The 22,793-nt window shown below is 40.6% G+C and overlaps 1 protein-coding gene across 2 annotated transcripts in view; it reads right to left on the bottom strand.

Moving 5' to 3' along the window:
• The window catches only part of Thumpd2 (THUMP domain containing 2), a 41,728-nt gene that overhangs the window by 2,009 nt on the left and 16,926 nt on the right, over positions 1–22,793 (bottom strand). For both annotated transcript variants that reach the window (XM_050163521.1, XM_050163522.1), the window contains 4 exons: positions 20,793–20,880; positions 14,987–15,058; positions 13,920–14,034; positions 5,321–5,429 (listed from right to left, as the gene is read on the bottom strand). In XM_050163521.1, coding sequence (XP_050019478.1) covers positions 5,321–5,429; positions 13,920–14,034; positions 14,987–15,058; positions 20,793–20,880 — 384 coding nt within the window. The remainder of the gene's footprint in view (positions 1–5,320; positions 5,430–13,919; positions 14,035–14,986; positions 15,059–20,792; positions 20,881–22,793) is intronic.

Below are 22,793 nucleotides of genomic sequence, written 5' to 3'. Positions count from 1 at the left end.
GATATATAATCTTTTAACTCATTTCATTACCAAAGATGAAAAGACTGAGGCTTCTGCACAGGAAGACTGAGACAAGGAACATTCTTGATGACGGAATTGGTGTAACACTATCGGGAGAGCAGGTTAGTTATCAATCGTATCACCAATATGGAGTATCTTCAACCATGGAGTGTTATCTCTCTGAAACTATCCCAAGAAGACGTAACAGAGTAGCAGCAGTGTGATGGTGTTCAGTAATGGTGGCAGCTAATACTTACCCAGTGTGTTCTGTATGCCAGGCCCTGCTTCAAATGCTCCCTGTATCACATACCATTTAACCCTTCAACTATCCTTTCTAGTCTGCACCCAGCACTGCTATTTTATAGACAACGTCAGAAAACGTCTCTCTTTTCTAGCTCATATGCAAGGCCAGACTCTTCACACGGTGTTTACCAACTTATTACAAAAGATGAACCAAAGTTCTCTGATGAGAACTCTTCTCATGTACATGCACAGAATTTCTTACAAAAGACTTATTCAGAAATTGTAATATTGCTCAAAATCTTTGCCAGTATATTGGTTCCTGATATTAATGGTAATATCTTTAAAACGCTGTCATTAAAAGGGTGAGAAAACTGTGTAAACCCTAGAAAAGACTTTTCTTCTGCATGTGCCCCTGTGAGACCAGGGCAGATGGTAACAGTGACGATGCCACTGCACCGTGGAGCACAGTAGGTCTCAGACACCTAAACCACCTACTGCCAACCTCCTGCCTCAGGCAGCTTGGTGTACTCACTGGTCATTGAGTAACCTTGCTGCTGCATGGCTCACTGAACGTTGGCATGAATAAAAACATGGCCCCTTTAAAAAATTCTTTCACAACTTCCAAATTTTACTGAAAACTGTCTTCTTCCCTGAGACCATTCTAGGCCTCTTTGGCACACGGAGCTTTCTCCTTTCTTCAAGGTGAGCAAGGTGCATTTCAAATTGAGTTCATGTATTTTACATGGAAATAGACAAAGCTCAAATGCTCATCAAATTCCTAACTGCTCTGTCCTGATGAAATGGTTAACTGGGCAGCGTGCACAGCTCAAGCCATCACAGGAATCCATATTCCTTCTTGGGGGCTCCATTTGTGTGACAAAGGGAACCATCTATTTCCACTGCCATTACAAGTAGGTTTACTAAGCACCTTTCCCCCTTAATTTTAGTAACACAAATCTTCTTTTGATTTTTGGATGTCTAACCTATAAACACCCCTGAATTATTGAGAGAAAAGCTCTATGTATTTAACTATGAATATATATCCCTACTTACTTTCCAAGAAGTGGTTTATGCGAGAAAGTCTGGGTAGGAGCTAAGGTGCTGAGCACTGTGCAGTGCTGAGAGCTGTTCTGAGACCTTTAGATCCACAGAATTTCCGGACAATACTTGAAGGTATGTATTATAATAACAAAATTAGATATGAAGTGATCAGCAGTCCACTTATGCCAGAGGAATTACGGAGTAACAAAACCCAGACTGGATTCGGTCGTTTGCTTTCCGAGGCTGTGCTCTCAGTCACTGCTGTTGCTTATAGGAACCTAAAACCACGGCAATCTAAAGTCAGGTCACAAAGGCTAGGGGCAGGTAGCAAGGAAGCTGGGCAAAGAAGGGAAACCCCTTACATTCAAATGCATTCTTAACCCTGCAGGAAATCTTGAATACTCATCTTCCTGACTCTGTGTAAACATTTAAATTTACTGACGGTGGGCAGGCAGGCACATCCATTACTGCCTCACTTCCACAGAAGCTGCTTTCTGCAACCCCACCTCCCACCTAGTTAGGTTCGCAGGCTGCACTTCTGAGCCCGGGCAGTACAAGAGAATCACACTGGCAACTTGTAAGAAACATACCCAGGCCTAAATTAAATTGGAAATATGGACAATAGTGGGGGATGGGCAATAGTGTTTTAAAAATGCTCCTGCAATGACTGTAACAGGAAGTCAGGGAGTGACGAGAGGGGAATTAATATTGGCTCTGGGGATATTCAAGAGATGCCTGGATCACGCGCTGTTTTGAGTGAGGTGGGACCAGGGTCAGGCACAGGGAATGGTTTGGCTCCTCTTTAAAATTTATTTATTTCATTTATGTTTATGCACCCACATGCCACGGCACACTCATGCGGGGGGTCAGAGCTGTCATCCTAGACCCCCACCTCACATGGGAGCATCGGCACTGCAGAGACAGGTGTGCTCTATTACAGGGGGTCACTGGCTGGGACGCGAGAGAGAAATCTGTCAATGGAATCCACCATATAAATACACTGAAAGGAAAAAAATAACCATAAGGTCATCTCATTAGATGTAGAAAAAGCTTTTAACAAATTCCAACACCACTTCATGATAAAGGACTTGGAGAGATCAAGGATACAAGGAAAGTATCTAAACATAATAAAAATAATATGCAGCAAGCTGACAGCCAACATCAAATCAAATCAAATTAAATGGAGATAAACTCAAAGTGATTCTACTAAAATCAGGAGCAAGACAAGGCTGTCCATTATCTCCATATCTATTTAACATAGTACTCAAAGTTCTAGCTAGAGCAGTAAGACAGCAAAAGGAGATCAAGGGGATACAAATTGAAAAGTCAAACTTTTGCTATCTGCAGATGATATGATAGTATATATACCCCAACAGTTCTACAAGGGAACTCCTTTAGTAATGTGGCAGGATATAGATGAATTCAAAAAAATCAAGAGCCCGCCTAAATACATGATAAAGGAGCTGAGAAAGAAATCAGAAACATCACCATTCACAATAGCCACAGATAACATAAAATAATCTTGGGGTAATGCTAACCAAAGAAGTGAAAGACCTGTATGACAAGAACTTTAAGTCTTTGAAGAACAAAATTAAAGAGGATATCAGAAAATGTAAAGATCTCCCATGTTCTTGGATAGGCAGAATAAACATAATAAAAATGGCAATCTAACCATAAGCAATCTACAGATTCAATGTAATCCCCATCAAAATCCCAACACAATTCTTCACAGACCTTGAAAGAACAACACTCAACTTCATATGTAAAAATAAACCCAGGATAGCCAAAATAATTCCGGACAAGAAAGGAACTTCTGGAGGCATCACCATCCTTGACTTCAAGCTCTATTATAGAGCTATAATAATGAAAACAGCCTGGTATTGGCATAAAAACAGACACATGTAACAATGGAAATGAATTGAAGATGCTGACATTAATCCACACACCTATGAACACTTGACTTTTAACAAAGAAGCTAAAATTATACAGTGGAAAAAACAAAGCATATTTAACAAATGGTGTTGGCATAACTGGATGTCAACATATAGAAGATTGCAAATAGATTCATATCTATCACCATGCACAAAATTCAAGTCCAAGTGGATCATGATGAAGAGAAAGTGGGAGGTAGCTTTGAATGCACTGGCACAGGAGACCATTTCCTAAATATACTACCATCAGCACAGACACTGAGAGCAACAATCAATAAATGGCACCTCCTGAAACTGAAAAACTTCTGTAAGGCAAAAGACACAGTAAGATAAAATGACAGCCTACAGAATGGGAAAAGACCTTCACCAACCCCACATCTGACAGAGTGCTCATCTCTAAAATATATAAAAAACTAAAGAAACTAGACATCAAAATATCAAATAATTCAATTTAAAAATGAGGTACAGATTTAAACAGAGAAGTCACAGTAGAAGAATATCAAATGGCTGAAAGACATTTAAAGAATTACTCAACATCCTTAGTTATCATGGAAATGCAAATCAAAATGACCCTAAGATACCATCTTACACCTGTCAGAATGGCTAAGATCAAAAACATTGGACACAGCTCATGCTGGAGAGGATTTGGAGTAAGGGGGAAAAAAACTGCTGGTGGGCGTGCAAACTGGTATCTTTGGAAATCAGTATGGTGGTTTCTCAGAAAATTGGGAATCAATCTACCTCAAGAAACAGTGATACCAGTCTTGGGCATATACCCAAAGGATGCTCAATCATACCACAAGGACATTTGCTCAGCTGTGTTCACAGCAACATTATTTGTAATAGCCAGAACCTGAAAACAACCTAGATGCCCCTCATCAAAGAATGGATAAAGGACATGTGGTACATTTACTCAGCTGTAAAAAACAAAGACATTATGAAATTTACAGGCAAATGGATTGAACTAGAAAAAAATCATCCTGAGTGAGGTAAACCAGACTCAGACAAACATGGCATGTACTCACTCATAAGAGGATATTAGATGTAAAGCAAAGGATAATCTTCTTACAATCTACAGCTCCAGAAAAGCTAGGCAACAAGAAAGACCCTAAGAAGGACAGACACATGGATTTTCCAGGAAGGGAAAATAGATGAGATCTCATTGGTGAACTGGGGGTGGGGCGGTAGAGGGGAGGGGAAGGGGAATGAGAACACGAGGGAATGGAATGGTCGAGTTGGGGGAGGAATGGGGAAGGAACAGCAATGAAAGATTATCTTGATTGAGGAAGCCATCAGAGGATTGGGGAGAAACCCAATGCTATGGAAATTCCCAGGAATCCACAAGGATGACCCCAGCTAAGACTCCTGGCAATAGTAGAGAGGGTGCCTGAACTGGTCTTCCCCTATACTGAGATGGGTGAATACCCTGTCATCATAGAGCCTTCATCTGGTCACTGTTGGAAGCAGATGCAGAAAACCAAAGCCAAGCACTAGGTAGAGCACCAGGAGTCCAGTCGCAGAGAGGGGGAAGGAATTGTGTGAGCAAGGGGAGGTCAAGGTCATGATAGGGAAAACTACTACTGAACCAAGTCCTGGGAACCCATGAACTCTAGACCAACAGCTGTGGAGCCTGCGTGAGACTGAACTAGACCCTCTACATGTGAGCAACAGCTGTATAGCCTGGTCTGTTTGAAAGGCTCCTGGCAGTGGAACCAGGCTCTATCCCTGGTGCATGAGCTGGCTTTTTGGAGCCCATTCCCTATGGTGAGATGCCTGGTTTGGCCTTGATATGTGTGTGTGTGTGGGGGGCGCATGTGATTTTGCCTCAACTTAATGTGCTAGGCTTTGTTGACTCCCCACAGAAGGCCCTACCCTTTTGGAGGAGTGGATGGGGGCTACTCTCGAGGGGGGCGGGAGGGGAGTAACAATAAGAGGGGTAGAAGGGGAAACTGTGGTTGATATGTAAAATGAATAAAAAATAGAAAATTAAACATCAAATTTTTGGGAAATTACTCCACTGTGAACAGACTTAAGGGCAATGATAAGTTTGACTAAATGGCCTATAGCTAAAAAAAAAAATTATGAAAATAAATTCAACAACTTACCTTTCCATTTCTTGTAGAATGCTTTTGATGTCTTTTCCTAACTTGAATTTTTTCCCAAATGGAATGTCAGAAATAATCACATCAACACTTTGTGACGGCAGTGGTAACTCTGCAATTCAGAAGCCAGAGACTCCGGTTATGGCAAGGCCAGGCATTGACCACCTCGACAAGACACTGACCTACAAGGACATTTAGAATTTCTGTATTGTTTCCACGAGATGACAAGACTCTGAATGCTTTAGAGATCCAAGACAAAGACCTCTGTGAACAGCTAGAGCTGTTACAGAGATAAACTCTGTCTCAGAAAAAAGAAAAAATCTGAACATTAAGATAACTGTGTTTTCACTCATCTACCAACCAGCTTCAAAGACATTGTTTCTGATGCCAAGTTATCAATGGTGAAGGCTGTGTTCATGAAACTGTCTGTAAACAACAAAGTTCTACTTCCATAGTTAAAACTTCTTCAGGTACATTTATATTTGAGAATGTATTTTGTCTGGAGGTATTCAAGTAACAATGGGTCTCAAGGTAAATTCCACTAAGTGGAGGCTACTCTCAAGTCTGCCTAAGATGGAAAATGGGAACATTTTAGCCCTTCAGAGCCCTTCCACTCAGTGACCTCAGCAAACATAAAATTCAAATAAGCTGTCTCTACTGTTTTTCTTTTATCAAGTGTAGACTCAACAAAATTAGGACTGCAGTTTTATTCCATTCTATTCTAGAATATACTCATGTCCAATTAAAATGAAGAAAGTCATCAGAAGATTCTTGCCACAAGACACCCAAGGTATATTTACAGGATGAATTTTATCTTGTACATTACTGAGCTTCATGCTTTCCTGGTTGCTAACTTTATTTTTAGTAACAAATCTCACACACACACACACCCCACAAGCATAAGAACACTTGCAGTTGAACAGTGAACAACATTAATTTAGAAACCAGGCATTCCATGCTGATGAAGTCATGATTCACACAGTGATGTTGAATGCATTTTCCTCAGCTGCATATGACAACACCTGGCTTTGATCCACAAATATCATTAAAATAACTTTTAAAATAAGTTCTGAAGTAGATGCTAGGTGGTTCTATTAGCAGACTTGTCTCACTTGGTCAGAGTGGACAGTTAATGTCAACATACTTCATTCACGTTACATGCTCATTACTGTCTTTCTAGAGAAGTGTAGAACCTTCCTGTTAAAGACACACTCTAATTAACTTACTGGCACTAGGAATTCATCACAAAATAGAAATGTTACCAAAAAATACAATGACAGCATGCAAACACTTAGGAGGTGAGCTCTTATTCATTTTCTGTTATACTTTATGTACACCTAGCCTATATGTCCCTCATTTGCTAGTAACCCCCCATAGGGGTAACACTAGCCAGATCAACAGGATGGGAGACGAGGGCTGGAGGAAAACACATTAGCATGAAGGAAAATGAAGCCATATGGTCTAAAACCAGCTCATTATACTTCAGGACAAAGATGGCAAAAACGCACAATTAGTAGCCAAAAATCTTGTTATAATAAAGCCTACTGATGAAGTGTTGAGTGACCAGCTGTCAAATGTCTTGCTGGATGCAACGTAAATATTCCCTTTACTTAGTTACCTTTTAATTATATCACAAATGTATTTCTTTTGTTCAAATCTGTGTGTTAGTTTCTATCATACGCTAAGAATATGTAAATGTCAACAGATGAAAATGCTTAGTCGGTGATGAGTTCTTACTTTCCTAGATAACGGGTGGCACAACACTCATTCTAGTCCATATTTTCAGGATGATTAAAATTCAGGAACAAATTCGTAGAATTTCTTCATGTTAAATGATCATCTTTGTTTATATTAGCAGAGGGTTACAACACAAAGTGAATGCTAGCAAGAAGCAGAAATAATAAAGCCATTAAAATACAATAAAGTGGAGGCAATAAGATGGCTCAGTGGGTAAAAGTTCTTACTGCCAAGTCTGATGACCACAGTCCACTCCCTGGACCCCACATGGTGGAAGGAGAGAACTGACTCCTGTAAGTTGTCCCTGAGTTCACATGTGCCAAATGGAGCTCATGTGTGTGCACACACAAACAAACAAAAAATAATACAATAAAGAGAATAAGATTATGGTTTTATATAAATGAAAATCACTATATGCTGTGGGACAATGATCTTGTATCCTGTAAAGATTTGTCAGTTGTATTGCTTTATTAAAATGCTGATTGCCCAGTAGCCAGGCAAGAAGTATTGGGGGGAGGAGGCAACCGGGCAGGAAGTAGAGGCAGGGCGATGAGAACAGGAGAATGCTGGGAAGAGGAAAGACACAGTCTGCAGTTGTCACCCAGACACAGAGGAAGCAAGATGAGAATCCCTTGCTGATAAAAAGTACCAAGCCACATGGCTAACACAGACAAGAATTATGGGTTAATGTAGGCTGTAAGAGTTAAAAGAAGCCTGTCCATGCGGGGAAGGGGAGGGAAATGGGAGGAGGTGGAAATTTTTAATAATAATAAAAAAAAGCTTACATAGAAAAAAAGAAGCCTGACCAGTTTATAATTAATGTAGACCTCTGTGTGTTTCTTTGGGAATGAAGAGCTGTCAGATCGGGCAGGAAAGAAACCTCTGTCAAAAACTATTATTTAAGAAAAGCAGAGATACCTTTTCTTGTTTTTGAAAGTGAAACTATACAGAAAACATCTCCAAAACGAATCAACAGTGGAGCTGGGAATGTGGCAGAGGTGCAGAGGGCAATCATTGTGCCCTCCCTCAAGTCTGCAAGGTACATGGAGAAAGCAAACAGATTTTAAACCCTGGCTCTGAGACAGCTTAGGAAGCCATTCTCTTACAGGTCTCAGGAAGAGCTTCTTAAAGAATCAGACTCAGGAGAACTTGATTTGCTCATCTCTGTTTACTCTAGAAATCTAGGCCTCAGGACAGACCAAATGGTCACTGGCTGACAACAGCCTTGAGTGTGAGATCAGCCTAGGTCTTTCTTTGAGGCTACTTTATGAAGCTTCGCTACAAAACTGATCTTAACATGTGCTCCTGTGGTACTCATTTCTGCTGCTTCATCTCTCTAGAAGAGAAGCGATAAAAACACACTCATGGACAAGAGCATGATCCATCCTCCTCAGCAGAATTAAATAAGCTGAATTTTAAAAAGGGGAGTGTGATATCAAGGGATGGCAAGTAGTCAAGGAGCTCAGCAATGCCCTGTTAACACTACCAGGCCAGAGGTTAGGGAGATACGACAGGGGCTCTGCATGCTTGGTTCCTGATTCCATCTGCCCCTACTGATTCCCTATCAATGAAGAGGGGATGATGGTTACATCCATCTTGGTTTACTCCAGACCTCATTGGGTTCTTAAAAGTATTGGTTTACTACCCAGGGCTGGGTGACTAAGTCACCCACTTCTCGGTGCCCACTGTGAAGCAGAAGATCAGCTAATTCATTTCATACAGTTTATGTAGAAAGAATTAAAATAATGTCTTTTTCCTCTAATACTCTATGTAATGGTTGTATCCTTTCATTCCAGGCTGTGAGATGGCAATGACTCAGTTGTAACAAACACATCCTCAAAAAATGTGCTCCAGCTTAAGTACTATGAAAGTCACATAAATATATCCCTTCCTGCTGTGGGAACTCCTTCAACCAACAGCCTTTAAGATACTGGCCCACTTTGGGTGTGGTCTCATTGTCATGGATGACAATTTGCTATCTGATTCAAATGTAGATACTTAAGAATGCCTGAAGAAGTGATGTGGGAGTGTCATATATCAATCTGTTGATTTCATTGGTTAAGTAATAAACACACTGCTTGGCCTCATAGGTTAAAGCATTGGTGGGAGGAATAAACAGAATAGAATTCTGGGCAGAAGAGGAAGTGAGGTCAGACTCTGCTCTGCTCCTGGAGAGACCTGACAGCTCTGCTGGAGCAGAGACGCCATGCTCAGCTCTCCCGGGCAGATGCACGCAATGAAGCTCCTCCGAGTAGGCTAGACTCTTCCCGGTAAGCGCACCTTGGGGTGCTTACACACATCATTAGAAATGGGCTAGTCCAGGTGTGAGAATTAGCCTGTAAGGGCTAGAGTTCATGGGCCAAGCAGTTCTTAAATGAATACAGTTTGTGTGTTGTTATTTCGGGCATGAGCTAGCCAAGCGGCTGGGGTGTTGGGGACGCAGCACCGCCGCTCCTTATTTCAACAAAGAAGTAAATATAGTTTTGCCTAAAAGGGGATTACAAATTGCTTCTGAAAAAATACAGAAAGGAGATTCAGTCAATGACTTAGGTTATAAAATAGTTATACAGAAAATTAGAACACAAAAAAAGCAAATTAGAAGAGATCAATTGCAGACTCTTAATGACTTTCAAAGATTGCTAGGAGACATTTCCAATCTATGACCCACTGTTGGGATAACACTTGATCTAATAAGTCATTTAAACAAAACCTTAGATGGTGACCAAGACTTAAATAATGAAGCTGAGAAAGAATTAACTGTGGTTGAAGAGAAATTACAGGAGGCACATGTAGAACGAGTGTATCGGAATCTTAACTTTATTCTGGTCATATTGCCCTCCAAAATTTCCCCTACAGGAATTTTAATGCACAGGGAAGATATTATCTTAAAATGGATCTTTTTACCACATAAACTGAGTAAAAAACTAAAAACTTATGTGGAAAAGGTCTCTGAATTAATTATAAAAGGAAAATTGGGACTTCATCAACCAGCAGGAATAGACCCAGCAGAGATTTTACTACTCTACCTTTTACTACCGATGAAATTAAAAAATTAAGGGAAGACAATGAACCCTGGCAAAGAGCTTGTGCTATCTTTTTTTTTTTTTGGAGAGATTAAGAGCAACTCTCCCAAAAATTATAGAATTAACCTTATAAAGAGAGCTACTTGGATCCTTCTCCACATTGCATGTGACACACCAATAACTGGAGCCCGTACAGAAGCAAAAAAAAAAAAAAAAAAAATCAGGAAAGGCAGGTTACAAATCAGAAGATATAAGTAGAACAAAACCCTTGCAATTTGTCCAAGAGTCAAAATTCTATGCTATTCTCAATGGTACTAAGGGATTTTAAGAACCTCTCAATATCGTTACTGATTCACAATATGCAGAAAGAGTTGTTTTGCATATCGAAACCATTGAATTTATACCAGATGATACAGAATTGACTTCATTATTCATCTAGGTTCAAGATATAATCAGGAATTGGCTTTTTCCCATATACATAATAAACATCTGATCTCATACGAGTCAGCCAGGTCTTCCAGCACAAGGTAATGCAGTAACTGACTGATTATTGATTGGAAATGTGCTGAAGACCTCAGAATTTCATAAAAAACATCATGTCCATAACAAAGGTTTAAAGAAAGAGTTCCCTATTATTTGGCAACAAGCTAAGGAGATTATAAGATGTTCTATTTTTTTCTTTCTATAACCAAACACCACTACCTGCAGGGAGTAGCCCAAAGGGTATTCAAAGGAATAAAATCTGGCAGATGGCTGTGTTCCACTTCATAGAATTTGGAAAATTAAAGTATGTGTACCACACCATTGACACCTATCCAGTTTTCAATAGGCAACTGGAAAAGGCTGATTCGATAATCACGCATTTACTAGAAATTATGATCATTATGGGTATACCTGTACAAATAAAGACAGACAATGGTCCAGCATATGCCTCTAAGAAAACGAAACAGGTTTTTGCTTATTGTAATATAAAGCATATTAAAGGTCTACCAAACAACCCTACAGATCAGGCAGTTATAGAAAGATGAAATTGAACTGTAAAGGATATGTTTAACAAACAGAAAGGATGGAAAATACCCCCAGAAATAGATTGCATAATGCTTTATTAACCTTGAATTTTCTTAATGCTAATGAGAAAGGAACAATGGCAGCAGAGAGACATTGAATAATAGAAAAAAAAAAACACTTCTGAATTAAATCAGCTGGTGTATTTCAAGGATATGTTGACCTCAGAATGGAAACTGGGAGATGTGCTATGTTGGGGAAGGAGTTTTACTCTGGTTTCCACAGAAGAAGAAAAGCTATGGATACCATCAAAATTAATAAAGAGGAACCTCTTGAGAAAGAGAAATGACAACTCATCCACAGAAGTGACAATCATACAGGTGGTAAGAAAACCTCATGAGGGTTGGGGCAGGATTCTGTTCTTATCTTTGCAGAAAAATACTCGTCTTCAAAAAGTCAAAAGACCTTGGACATCTAGATGCCTAAAGAAGACAGCTATCCAGAAAGAATCACCAAGCAAGGAGAAATCTGACTTACAGTACCATATCCTCTGCAGGATAAAATTTCATTACCTGAACATACATACATACAACAATACACTTCTCAGTATAATAAAACCCTATATCACTTAAAAATCAAAGCTGGCTTTGGAGTTGGACAATGACTATCCTCTAAATCCAAGCATGTTGTTAAAAGAAAAATTCAGAGTTTCTGTTTCATATCAGGAGCCATCTGGTATGGTAGAGAAAGAAGAAAGAATTCAGGAAACATTTTACTTCTCCCTATACGTATTTTTGTCTATATAGTACCTTTCAATGAATATGTCTATATGAATAATTTTTAAGTTTTTCACAACAAATAATAAATTTTCCTGCAGAAATCTTTGAAGTTTCCAGGAAGAGGATGGGGTCCAACAATGATGATTCCACCTAGTTGATATGACGTCATTATGTTGGTTCACCACTTTAAGATCGGTTTTGGGTTACAAGCTACTCAAGATGGTTCCAACTTGGCTAGCTGAGATGGTGTACCTTCTTACAACGTTCTGCCCAGAACTTCAAATAAGAACTTCAGAAAAACCCTACTGACTACTCAGAGAGTACCTGCAATTATACCAGACAGTAATCTTGAATCTTAAGCATCATTTTACTTTTACAGGATCCCATAGAAATAACATTGTCTCATAACAGTTGGAAGTAATTCTAGAAGACGATGTCCCCTCTCCCAACAAAGTTTGTCCTAAGTGTTAGGGACATCTAATAGGGGTTGGGGGTTGGGGTGGAAATTAAGTAGGCTTAAGGATCTCTTTTGAAAAAAAAAGGGATTGGATGGGATAATAGGTAGATTAGTGTAAGCTTACTCAAACTAATAATAATAGTGAATAATAGTGAGAATACTTGTGAGCTATTACTTATAGACAATTTACATTGATATAGATTCTTAAATATTGATACAAATTCAAATTATATTTGTTATATTGAATATGCTCATAGTTCTGTTTACAATATTTGTACACCTGTGCAAAGTTATTTCATCATATTGTATGCATGCATATATTTATCATACTGCACTATATATCTCTACCTCTGATCAAGATACTATACACTGTTTACATTTTGACATCATTATCCTCATATGCTGCAGTTATTTCAGGATTTTTTAATATAACATGAAGCCTTAGTCTTTAAGCTATATAGTTATTAAGAATTATAAGTCAATAGTCATCTACAGTTAGACTAATCAGGTTCTTTAGATACACAGAGATTGTATTCTGCATAGACAGGTAATCTTTAACCCCTTCAAAGAATATGGCATCAAGTAACTTAGGATTCTGTTGATGTGAGACATGATTGCTCCTGGCAGCACTCATCTATTCCAGAGAGAATGCTGGGCATCAAAGACACTCCACTTGGAGGTTGTTTTCTTTTTGGCAAAACCGGCCTTTGGGCAAAGAACCGTCCATGCCTTGACCACTGACAAAAAGCATGGTGTTTAGACTGGACAAGTAGGATACAAGCAAAAAGACTGCCAGACTTTGCCAAGACAGGGTAAGATGGTTTTAAAAACTTTTCTGCCTCTGAAAATGGTCTGTCAGTTACTCTAGGCCTTAGCCAAAGTGGGTTGCCCCAACATTGCAAATGAGACTTTAGGTGATTAACTAGGTTGTCTTTGTCATTTCTTACATCTTTTGGAAGTTGCGTGATTGCACTTCCTGCTAACTCAAGTAATATTATTTCCCTTCTCAGGTCTTAGATGGGGTTGAAGACTAGATAGTCATAGTTACTTTCCTCTCATGACTCAGCCAAGCCATTTCTAATACAAGACTTAGACACCTTAGAATAGGAGAACTATTGAAACATTTAGCATATGTTTCTTGCTTGATGTTGTTCATGCTGGCTGTAATTCTAATTTTTATACTTGATATTTATTCTTATTGTATATAGTTTTGTATTGGGTTTAGAACTCTCTTATTTAGACAAAAGGGGGAGGTGCTGTGGGAACTTCTTCAACCAATAGCCTTTAAGATATCGACTCTGGGTCTCATGTGCTATAAATTCAGAGCAAAAGAACGAGTGTGTCTCTTGGCTGCTGAATTCAGTTCCAGTTCTCTGCTCACGCAGAGAACTGCTGATCACTGCTGATCTGTGAGTCTACCCCTAAATAAAGAAACCTTTATTATGCTCCATTCTGGGCCAGTGTGGGACTACTTTATTTCAGTCTACAACAGCTTCCCAATCAGGAATATTTTGAAAGAAACAAGTTAAACAATTACAGTAGTGAAGTGCGTATTAGTCCCACACACCTTCCACAGGGTGTAAGCAACCAAACTACCTTACCTGTGACAGAGACTTTAACTAAGTCAATCTTGTCCGCAAGGCCTGCAGCCTTCACATTGTCACATGCACCAAGTAACTGCGAGTCACTGACATCAGCACCCATGTAATACACATCCTGTGGGAAAGAAGTCCATATTTTAAGTATAAATAAATCCATTAAGCATTTCAGTAATTAAGAAAATCTACTTGCATTTTATTAAAGGGAAAAAGTAAAGTTAAAAGATTCTTAATTTCAAGTTAAAACAGTTTAAAGTTGTGGTGATATTTTGTTTGTGCTCTAACAAATAAAGTGAGGAACTAGCCACTGGTTAGCCATAGAGTCCAGGCAGTGGTGGCACACACCTTTATTCCTAGCACTTGGAAGGCAGCTGCAGACAGATCTCTGTGAGTTCAAGGCCACTCTGGGCTACATAAAATTGATTCAATCTAAAAGAGAAACAGAGCCAGGTAGTGATGGCTCACACCTTTAATCCCAGTACTTGGAAGTTACACGCCTTTAATTCCAGCACTAGGAAGGTAGAGACAGGAAGGCTATGACTGGGTGGAGAGAGGAACATAAGGCAAGAGACAGAAGCTCATGGCATTTCAGTCTGAGGACATGTAGAGACAGGATACTCCAATCAGTATGAGGATTTTGTAGAGGTAAGAACTAGTGACTGGCTGCTCTGCTTCTCTATCTTTCGGCTTTCACCCCTAATATCTGATTCCAGGTTTTTATTATTAAGACCAATTAGAATTTGTGTTACATAAATAATTAAAAAAAATACACAACAGTAAATTTTAAAGTCTGTTAATATTTTACCATTATGGATGACTAAAGAATTTGGAAATTAGTATAATATAGGTATGAATAATTATTAAATCCTGTCATATTTTCTTAAATTCTTCATAGCATTTAAAGAAAAAAATATAGAAATTTAATGAACTCTTCAAAATCTCATAATTATAGCAAACAGAAACTCATATAATTACTATAATCGAAAACCAGACTATCTACTTGTAAAATATTGGTAAATGATATAATTATTAAAAATATAACTTGATTTAGACAAATCTTTGCAACTTACTGGCCACTCTTTAGCAGCTTCCACAAGTATGGTCCCAAGGCCACACATTGGATCCAGAACCAGAGCTCCAGCCTAGACAGAAAGAGAAATTGCTGTTACTAAGTCTGCTGCAACAGGTCTACTATAAAAGAAGCCTAAACCTGGGGAGTCATTATTTTAGGAGTCAAGATTCCTTCTTATACTCTAGGAGAACTTGGGCAGTTCAAATCCTAAGGCAGGACTGCATTTGTCACGGTTTGAGGCAGGAGGGAGCCCAGTAGGTTCAGGGAACAGCGAGTGGTGGTGGGGGGCAAAGGCAATGTAACACAGGAGATGTAGCCAGGGAATGACAAGACTGTATAATCCCCAGACCTCAGAGGTCTACAATAACATGCAGCCCATGCCCACAAAGCAGGGCACCTGGGCTTTGATGCTTTCTGGAAGCCAGGCTGATAAAATGGTCACCATTTGAACGGTGAACGCCATCACCATGCCAGAGGGCGGCGTGCAGGGCAGTTGTGCATTGATCTGGATGGTATCATCTGGATGTCATTCCCAGGACTTCCAACAGCACCAGGCTGGTTAAACCCTATCAGTCTCATGGTTCACAAAGCCCCAAGGAGTCAAGGCAATGCAATACTATTTGAAGGGAAATAGAAATTTGGAGAAAAAACTAATTTCTCTCACAGTAATATGTCAGATCTTATCAGTACCCTAAGGATTCTGGTTCTGTCGATGAGGGACAGACAACTATTACAGGGTGTGGTTAAAGAAGTGACATGGTGTTGCAGTTGGAGGGGATCGAACTGGCTGCTATGAAGCATGAACCACAAGAGGCTGGTTCTGGAGTCTGGGCAGGAGAGACCAGACACTATAGATATTCTGATAGAAGTAGGATTCTGGGTGTATTTAATGTAGACTACTGAAGAACCCCAATAGGCTGGCATGACTAAACCTTCTGCCTGATGGACAGAGGGAGACCTGTCTGTTACTGGTGGGGACAAAGGAGTGGAAGGAGAGGTAAAGGAGTAGGGAACTCTGCTAGTTTTGAGACATCTCTTAGACGTCTTGGTAGAGATGATGAGTGAGTAGAGGATAGACGAATCTAGAGCTCAAGGTTCAGGCTAAGATATAAATGTGGGGACAATCAATGTGAGTATTTAAAGCCTAAGAACTGGACGAGATCACTCGGGAAGCAAAGGGAGTTAAGAAGGGACATTTATGTGTCAGGCCTTGGTGCTCTCTAGAAGGTGAGGCTCAGTCATGCTCACTGAGAGGTGGTGACATGCTCCAGGATGAGTGAGAGCTAGCAGTTCTAACCAGCAGAGAAAGTCTGCTCCAGGGAGAGTGGTCGCATCACCGAATGTTAACAAGGATGATGGGCGGGTTGGGGTGGTCTTCATGAAAGCAGTGGGTAATGAGAGAATGGGAAGGAAGGAACCAGAGGCAGCATGTATCCGCTGTTTTCTACTTCCAGCAGTGGTTTGAACCTTGAACTCGTTAGAGAATGTTTTTTGTCTTTTTTTTCAAGTTGTAAGCTATTAGAGCAGTGGACAGTGATGCAAATGGTCTATTAGTGTCCTTAGGTATGAAAGAGGAAGCCCAATCCAGTACCTGGTTCTAGGGTAGAACGACAATTCACCACTGAAGGACAAAAGGCGGTGCTATGCTATGTGGGCGCAGACTCACATGCTGATAGATTAGGTGAAGAGAACACACTAGCACACTAGTTCTGGCTCTAGTAATCAAGACAAATATGAAGGAAGAGAATCGATAGTGTAGAACCAAAATAGCCAGTGCACGAGAGCAGACATTTTTCTTTTTAAGAAACAAGGCCTTGCAATGTTACTGAGGCTGTCCTCAAACTCTTGGGCCCTTGTGATGCTCCTGCCTCAGTTTCCTGTTGAGAGATATTTAATTACACTGTGTAAAGACATGTCACTGTGACTGGTTTAGTAAAAAGCTAAATGCCCAATAGGTAGGCAGAAGGTACAGGTGGGACATCTGGACAGAGAGAACTCAGAAAAGAAGAAAGGGGGAGTCGCCAGGCAACTGTTGAGAAGCAGGATGGGCAGTACAGAGTGAAGGGAACTGAGCGATGTAAAACAGTGGGTTAGGAACAAGCCTAAGCTAAGGCCAAGCTTTCAAGATTAATAAGTCTCTGTGTCCCTTTTTCTACCTGCAGCTTCCCAAGTAGCTGAGACTGTAGGCACACATTTCCACACCTGGCAAGAGCAGGATTCTCGAAACAGAGACATCCAGACACACCCTTCTGGATTTGACATGGCCTAGCAAGTGACTAGGGCAGGCTGATAGAGGGAGGGAGCCAATAAACCAAGAGGCATCCTGTCTCCTGGCTATGGGATCATTAAGAAGCAGACAGGAATAAAGGCTTATACCTCTAACAGGAACAACAGAGAAAGAGGTCTGCATTTGACTGGCATAATCTAACAACATGAGCTTTTAGGGTAGAAGAAAGGAAGCAAAAACCAAGCAAGCAGGACACCTACCCCACTTCAAGTTGAGTGGCACTGGACATGTCTACAGAGGAAGCAGGGTCCCCAGGGCAGAGCCAGGCGGCAGAACCAGACGAGACCTGAAGGAAAGAAGTGAAATATCCTTCAGGAAAAAAACAAAAAACAAAAAACCTGTATCCTGGCACCAAATGTATGTCTACATCAAAACAAAGGCAAGATTTCAGATTTGCATGTGGTCACAAAAACTTATGTTTAAGTGCAAACTTTGGAACTACTCAAAGTATAGAAAAGAATAGCGAGTAATTATGTCTCTAGTCTTATACCAAAATAAATTGGGATAAAGGTTAAAGAATAGCATGGGGGCTAGACCTCTGGTCAAGCTGATGCTCAGACCTCAAGGCTGAGCTTACCATTTATTCGAGGCATACAAATGTCCATTGGCAGCATTCTTTGGCCCATCTAATGGGGAGCAATGCATTCTACCTGCCCTAGTGAGCAGAGCTTCTAACTACTAGAGGGGCGATGAGTTGAGACTTCACCGATACTCACACACAACAAAAAATATGACTTTTACGTTATAAAAATCAACAATGAATTAAGGGAGATCTCCGTTATTCTTGGAACTTAGAAGAACAACTCAAACGGAGAGGTAAAATATAAAGAGATGAAAACATATGGGAAAGATGAATGACTGGGAGGATGGAGCCAGCAAGTTAACAGGCTCTACCAGGAAGTTCAGAGGTCAGAAATAAAGAGTTTAAAGTTAAATTCACAGGACAGCTGAGGCAATGATATTAAATATTGGAAGAAAGTGCTGTTAGGAGGAACGATGATTATTATTAAGCAGAACCAATTTCATATGCCATAACAACTAACACTTGTGTCCTTTCTACGACAGTCACTAGTTTAATTGCTTTATTGACGCTAATTCACCTCGTCCTGATATGAACCTATTATAACCATCATGACAGGAAGGAAAGTATTCTGAGGAGAGTCTCTCCTCTCACTCCTGAGAAAATGGACCCCAAGAAATTTCCCTTGGAACCTAATGCTGAGCGTAACAAAAGCCAGAGGAATTTGTCTCTGAAAGATTTCACACAGTTCTGACAGTTGTCAGACCACTGTGCAAGAGAGATGGGGCTGAGACAGTGGTGACAATGATGGGCAGGAGAACCTAGGCCTGGGTGGCTTAGTTATGCATACCAGCCCTTTATTAACCTAAATACTCTGTCAGGACCTCAGAGATGGGCTTGCAGATGAGTAGGTCACTGCATACTTTTTGTTAGCTTCTTTCCTAACGTGATCTCATTGAACACATCTCGTTTTGCTATTCAGGATTACTTGCTTGATTTTTTAATTTAAAAATTATTTCATTTCATGTATGTGAGTGTTCTGCCTGCATGTATGCCTATGCACTATGTGTGTCTGGTATCTGAGGAACCCAGAAGAGATTTGGATGTCCTGGAACTGGAGTTACAGATGGTTGTGATCCATCATGCGGGCGCTGGGAATTGGATCCTTGTCCTCTGCAGTAGCAGCTCTGCTTTAGCCACTAAGCTTTTTCTTCAGCCATTTGTAAATATCCATTTGGCCTTTCAAGGACAGGCAGCCAAGCCCATCAGGGCTGCTAAGGCCCAGGCTCTGACTCTAACAACTACTTTAACAGTATGAGATGTTATTTTCATCTTGCAAGCAAAAAAACTGAGGGATAGTTGTTAAATATTGTCCCTGAAAGTCCTTGGCCAGTAAGTGCTGGACACAGAACTGAACCAGCAGGTGGATTTGGAAACTCTGGGCTTGAATGGAAATACACCCAGGCACGCACAACAAAAGGCCACATGTACAGAGAACCTGGTAATACTCCTGAGCTTTAGGGGTCAAAAGAAAACTCTTAGGAGTCTACTAGCAGAAAGAACCAAGAAAACCCACAGTGCATGGGAGTTCATCTGAACACCAGAAGCTAAAAGACAGGAGGAGCATCATGGGCTGAAAGGGGAGAAGAACTCCAGACAAAGCAGATTCGGACCATGGCCAGTCAAATACAGGAGGAGAGGCGATGGCTATGGAAAGACTTTAACCCCGCCATCACCTGGGGGGGGGGGTGGAAGGGAAAGAACAAACGACATAAGGAGCAGCACATCTCAGAGGGATAAGTGTGCTTGGACATTAGGATGGGCATGGTGGCCACAAAAGGGCCAACTAAGATTCTGAACTGCAGGGCAGCTTTATGGGAAACCGTGATGCACAGTGAGGCATTTAGTTCAGTCTGGCATCTGGGGGCTGGGAGAGGAAGTCAGGACAGCTGCAAGGTCTCATGGCAGGGAAGGGAAGAGAAATACTCATGACCCAAAAGGCACAGGTAGGAAGAAGCACAGACAGGCGTGATCAATTTGGAGTGGGCGAAGCGACTTAATAGAATAGTCAGTAAGTTAAATCCCTAGATGTTCATGGTCACACTAGGGGGCAGCTCACAGGTAAACAGTAAGAAGCTGTGAAAGGCAAAAAGACAGGAAGTGGAAGAGGAAAACAGGAAGTGGATCTGCCATGCCTCTTCCTGGATGTTTCAATGAAAGTGACAGGGACAGAAAAGATCTAAAACCAGGTGTAGCACTGAGTGTGGCGGTAACAAACTGAAAACAGAGGGGCTGACACAGAAGCACTGTCACAAGTTCAGGACCAGTCTCGGCACCAAAGGTGCTCAGGCCTGCCTGGGAGGAACAAAGGGCAGAACAGCAACCAAAACCAAACAAAGAATAAAAACCCCCAAACCCTTGAACTTGAAGATAAAAAGAAAGACACGTAAGATGATGAGACCCTGGAGAAGCTGGCTGACCCAGATAAAGAGGTTTCACTGCACTTGGATCGCAAGAAGCCATGCTAATGCAGACAGTAGCACAGGGAAGTTCGGAGTAGCTTCTAGACACTAGCAAAAGCAGCAGAGGTCAAACAAGACATTTCAATTAGAAAACACAATTTCCCACTGCCAGGGGAACACTTACAGACTGATGATCTTGGATACAGAGAAAACAAACACTTTTTTTTTTTTTTAAAGATGTAGGTTCTTTCGACCACATTTTTGATTATGACTCACAATATCAGAAATAATAAAATGCAACTCACTTTGACCTTAGCCTTTTCACTCAAGATGCTTAAAGAAGTTCAGTATGGAAAATCAAAAATCAAAAAGCAAGAAACAAAAAGTAGAAACTATACAGCTTTTAAGTCAAATGGCAGCTGCAAAAACCAAAAAACAAAAATAAATAAAGGGGAGTAACAACAACAACAACACCGGGTGCCCACTAGCAGCAAGGACCCTGCTGGCACTGGAGGGATGTAGGCAGCTTCCTGACCTTAATTTCAGCAATAGATGCCATGGCCCATGCTATAGTTGACCGCAGCCCAGCTGTCTGGATGTAAGTTCTGCTGGCTAAGGGAACTCTGCAGGAAAGAGATCAGGAAGGTATTAAGTATTACCACAGTATGTTAAAGAACAGGATGCAAAACACAATCATTCTGTCTATATCTGAGAAGTACTTTAACATATCATTCTGATATATTCTTTGAACCAGAGGATATTTTAACCTTATTATTAAATACCTTCTACATTAGGGCTTTGCTTAATCAACTAGTGTGGTACTTAACAATATGAAATTTTCTAGACAACTGAAATTTAAACTCTCCTATGTTTTCAGTTACAAAACTGTAATCACACACTAAGGAAACCTCTTACTTAGCACTTCCCTGTCTTTACACAGAACAGATGGTGTCATCAAAAGGCCAGGGCTTTGTAATCTGAGTGTAATATGAGAAATTCAGTCTCTTCTGTAAGCTTGGTTTCTGCTGATCTGCATCTTTCTCAGAAGATACAGTGAGACAGGAGCATACAAATGAGTCTCGGCTCTCATTCTTAACCATAGCACAGACCACCTTACACCATCCCTCATCCATTATGTAGAAAATACCATGTTCTACATTTGACAGACTTCAAAGTAGTTCAAGTACTGTCAGACTATCAAGTATTATTTCTATCATTCTGTGTGTATGTAGGTCAGAAGCCAACCTGGGGTGTTGTTCCTCAGAGGTTATCTATCCTGACTCAAGATATTTGATTATACTGTGCAAAGATGAGTCACTCTGATTGGTTTAATAAAAAGATAAATGGCCAACAGGTAAAAAGAAGTTAGATGGGACTTCTGGGGACAGAGAGGACTCTGGGATAGAGAGAAAAACGGAGGTGCAAATGGAAGAGAGGTAACATCAAGTAAAAGAATGTAGATTAATATAAGTGGGTTAAGTTAAATGAGCTAGTCAGGAACATGCCTAAGCTGTAAGCCGAGCTTTCATAATTAATAAGAGGTCTCTGTCTCTGGGAGCCAGCTTGGGGAGGGGGACACAGAGAGACTCATTATACTGTCCACCTTGTTTTTTAAGACAGGGTCTCTCACTGGGACCCAAGGCTTGCTGACTAGGCTTGGAATGTTGAAGGAGTGCAGGGACCCACCTGCCTGTCTCTACCAACCCAGGGATGAGGTTACAAACACATACTACCATATCTGGCTTCTTATGGAGTTCTGAGGATGAAGCCAAGTGCTTATGAGGGTACAGCAAGTATTTCACAGACCGAGTTGCCTCCCCAACCTCTACTTCTACCTTTCTAACGCAACACACATGTGGTATCTTGGAAAGTTCAATGTGGTTTTGTAGCTACAGTTTGTGGGTAAGATAAAGAAGTCAGGATTTCAGGAATGTGTGCTGGTGTTTGGGGGGCAGGTTTATTTTAGAAACAGTTACAGGGCTTTCACACAAAGTCACACTGTTTTCTGCACTCTTCTAAAACACTCTGTAATTCCAGGCGTTGACTTCTTTTATCATTTTGTTTCTCATCTTTATCTGACTTGAAATTATTCTGTAAGTTTGTATCCAGCACAAGCCTGTTAATTGAGGCCTTTTCAGGAAATGACAGTCCACATTATAAATAGTGCCACACTCAAAGCGCTGGATTCCAGGCTGTACACTAGTAGTAGATACCATGGCCACGTGGTACAGGTACAGGTAATAATACCGTTGGGATTTCAAACTGTTAAAAGATCCAAAGAGTTCTTGTCTTTAATGAAAGCAAGCCCTTTAGGAACTACTAAGATACACATTTGAATGTGACCCCCAGACATCCTGGGTATCTTATGCCATTTCATAATTTTCCACTTTCTTCCACGGTCAGGGCTTCCATGCTGTTCTTTTTGTTCACACTCTTGAAAATCATTCTTAGTCAGGACACATCTTTTTTTTTTAAATTTATTTATTTATGATTTCTGTCTCTTCCCCACCGCCGCCTCCCCTTTCCCTCCCCCTCC

The sequence above is a fragment of the Alexandromys fortis genome, unplaced genomic scaffold, assembly GCF_014885135.2.
Source record: "Alexandromys fortis isolate MF-2015 unplaced genomic scaffold, M_Fortis_MF-2015_v1.1 scaffold_136, whole genome shotgun sequence".
Taxonomy (NCBI): domain Eukaryota; kingdom Metazoa; phylum Chordata; class Mammalia; order Rodentia; family Cricetidae; genus Alexandromys; species Alexandromys fortis.
The sequence above is the reverse complement of the archived record's forward strand: the minus strand, read 5'-3'. Positions and strand labels throughout refer to the sequence as shown.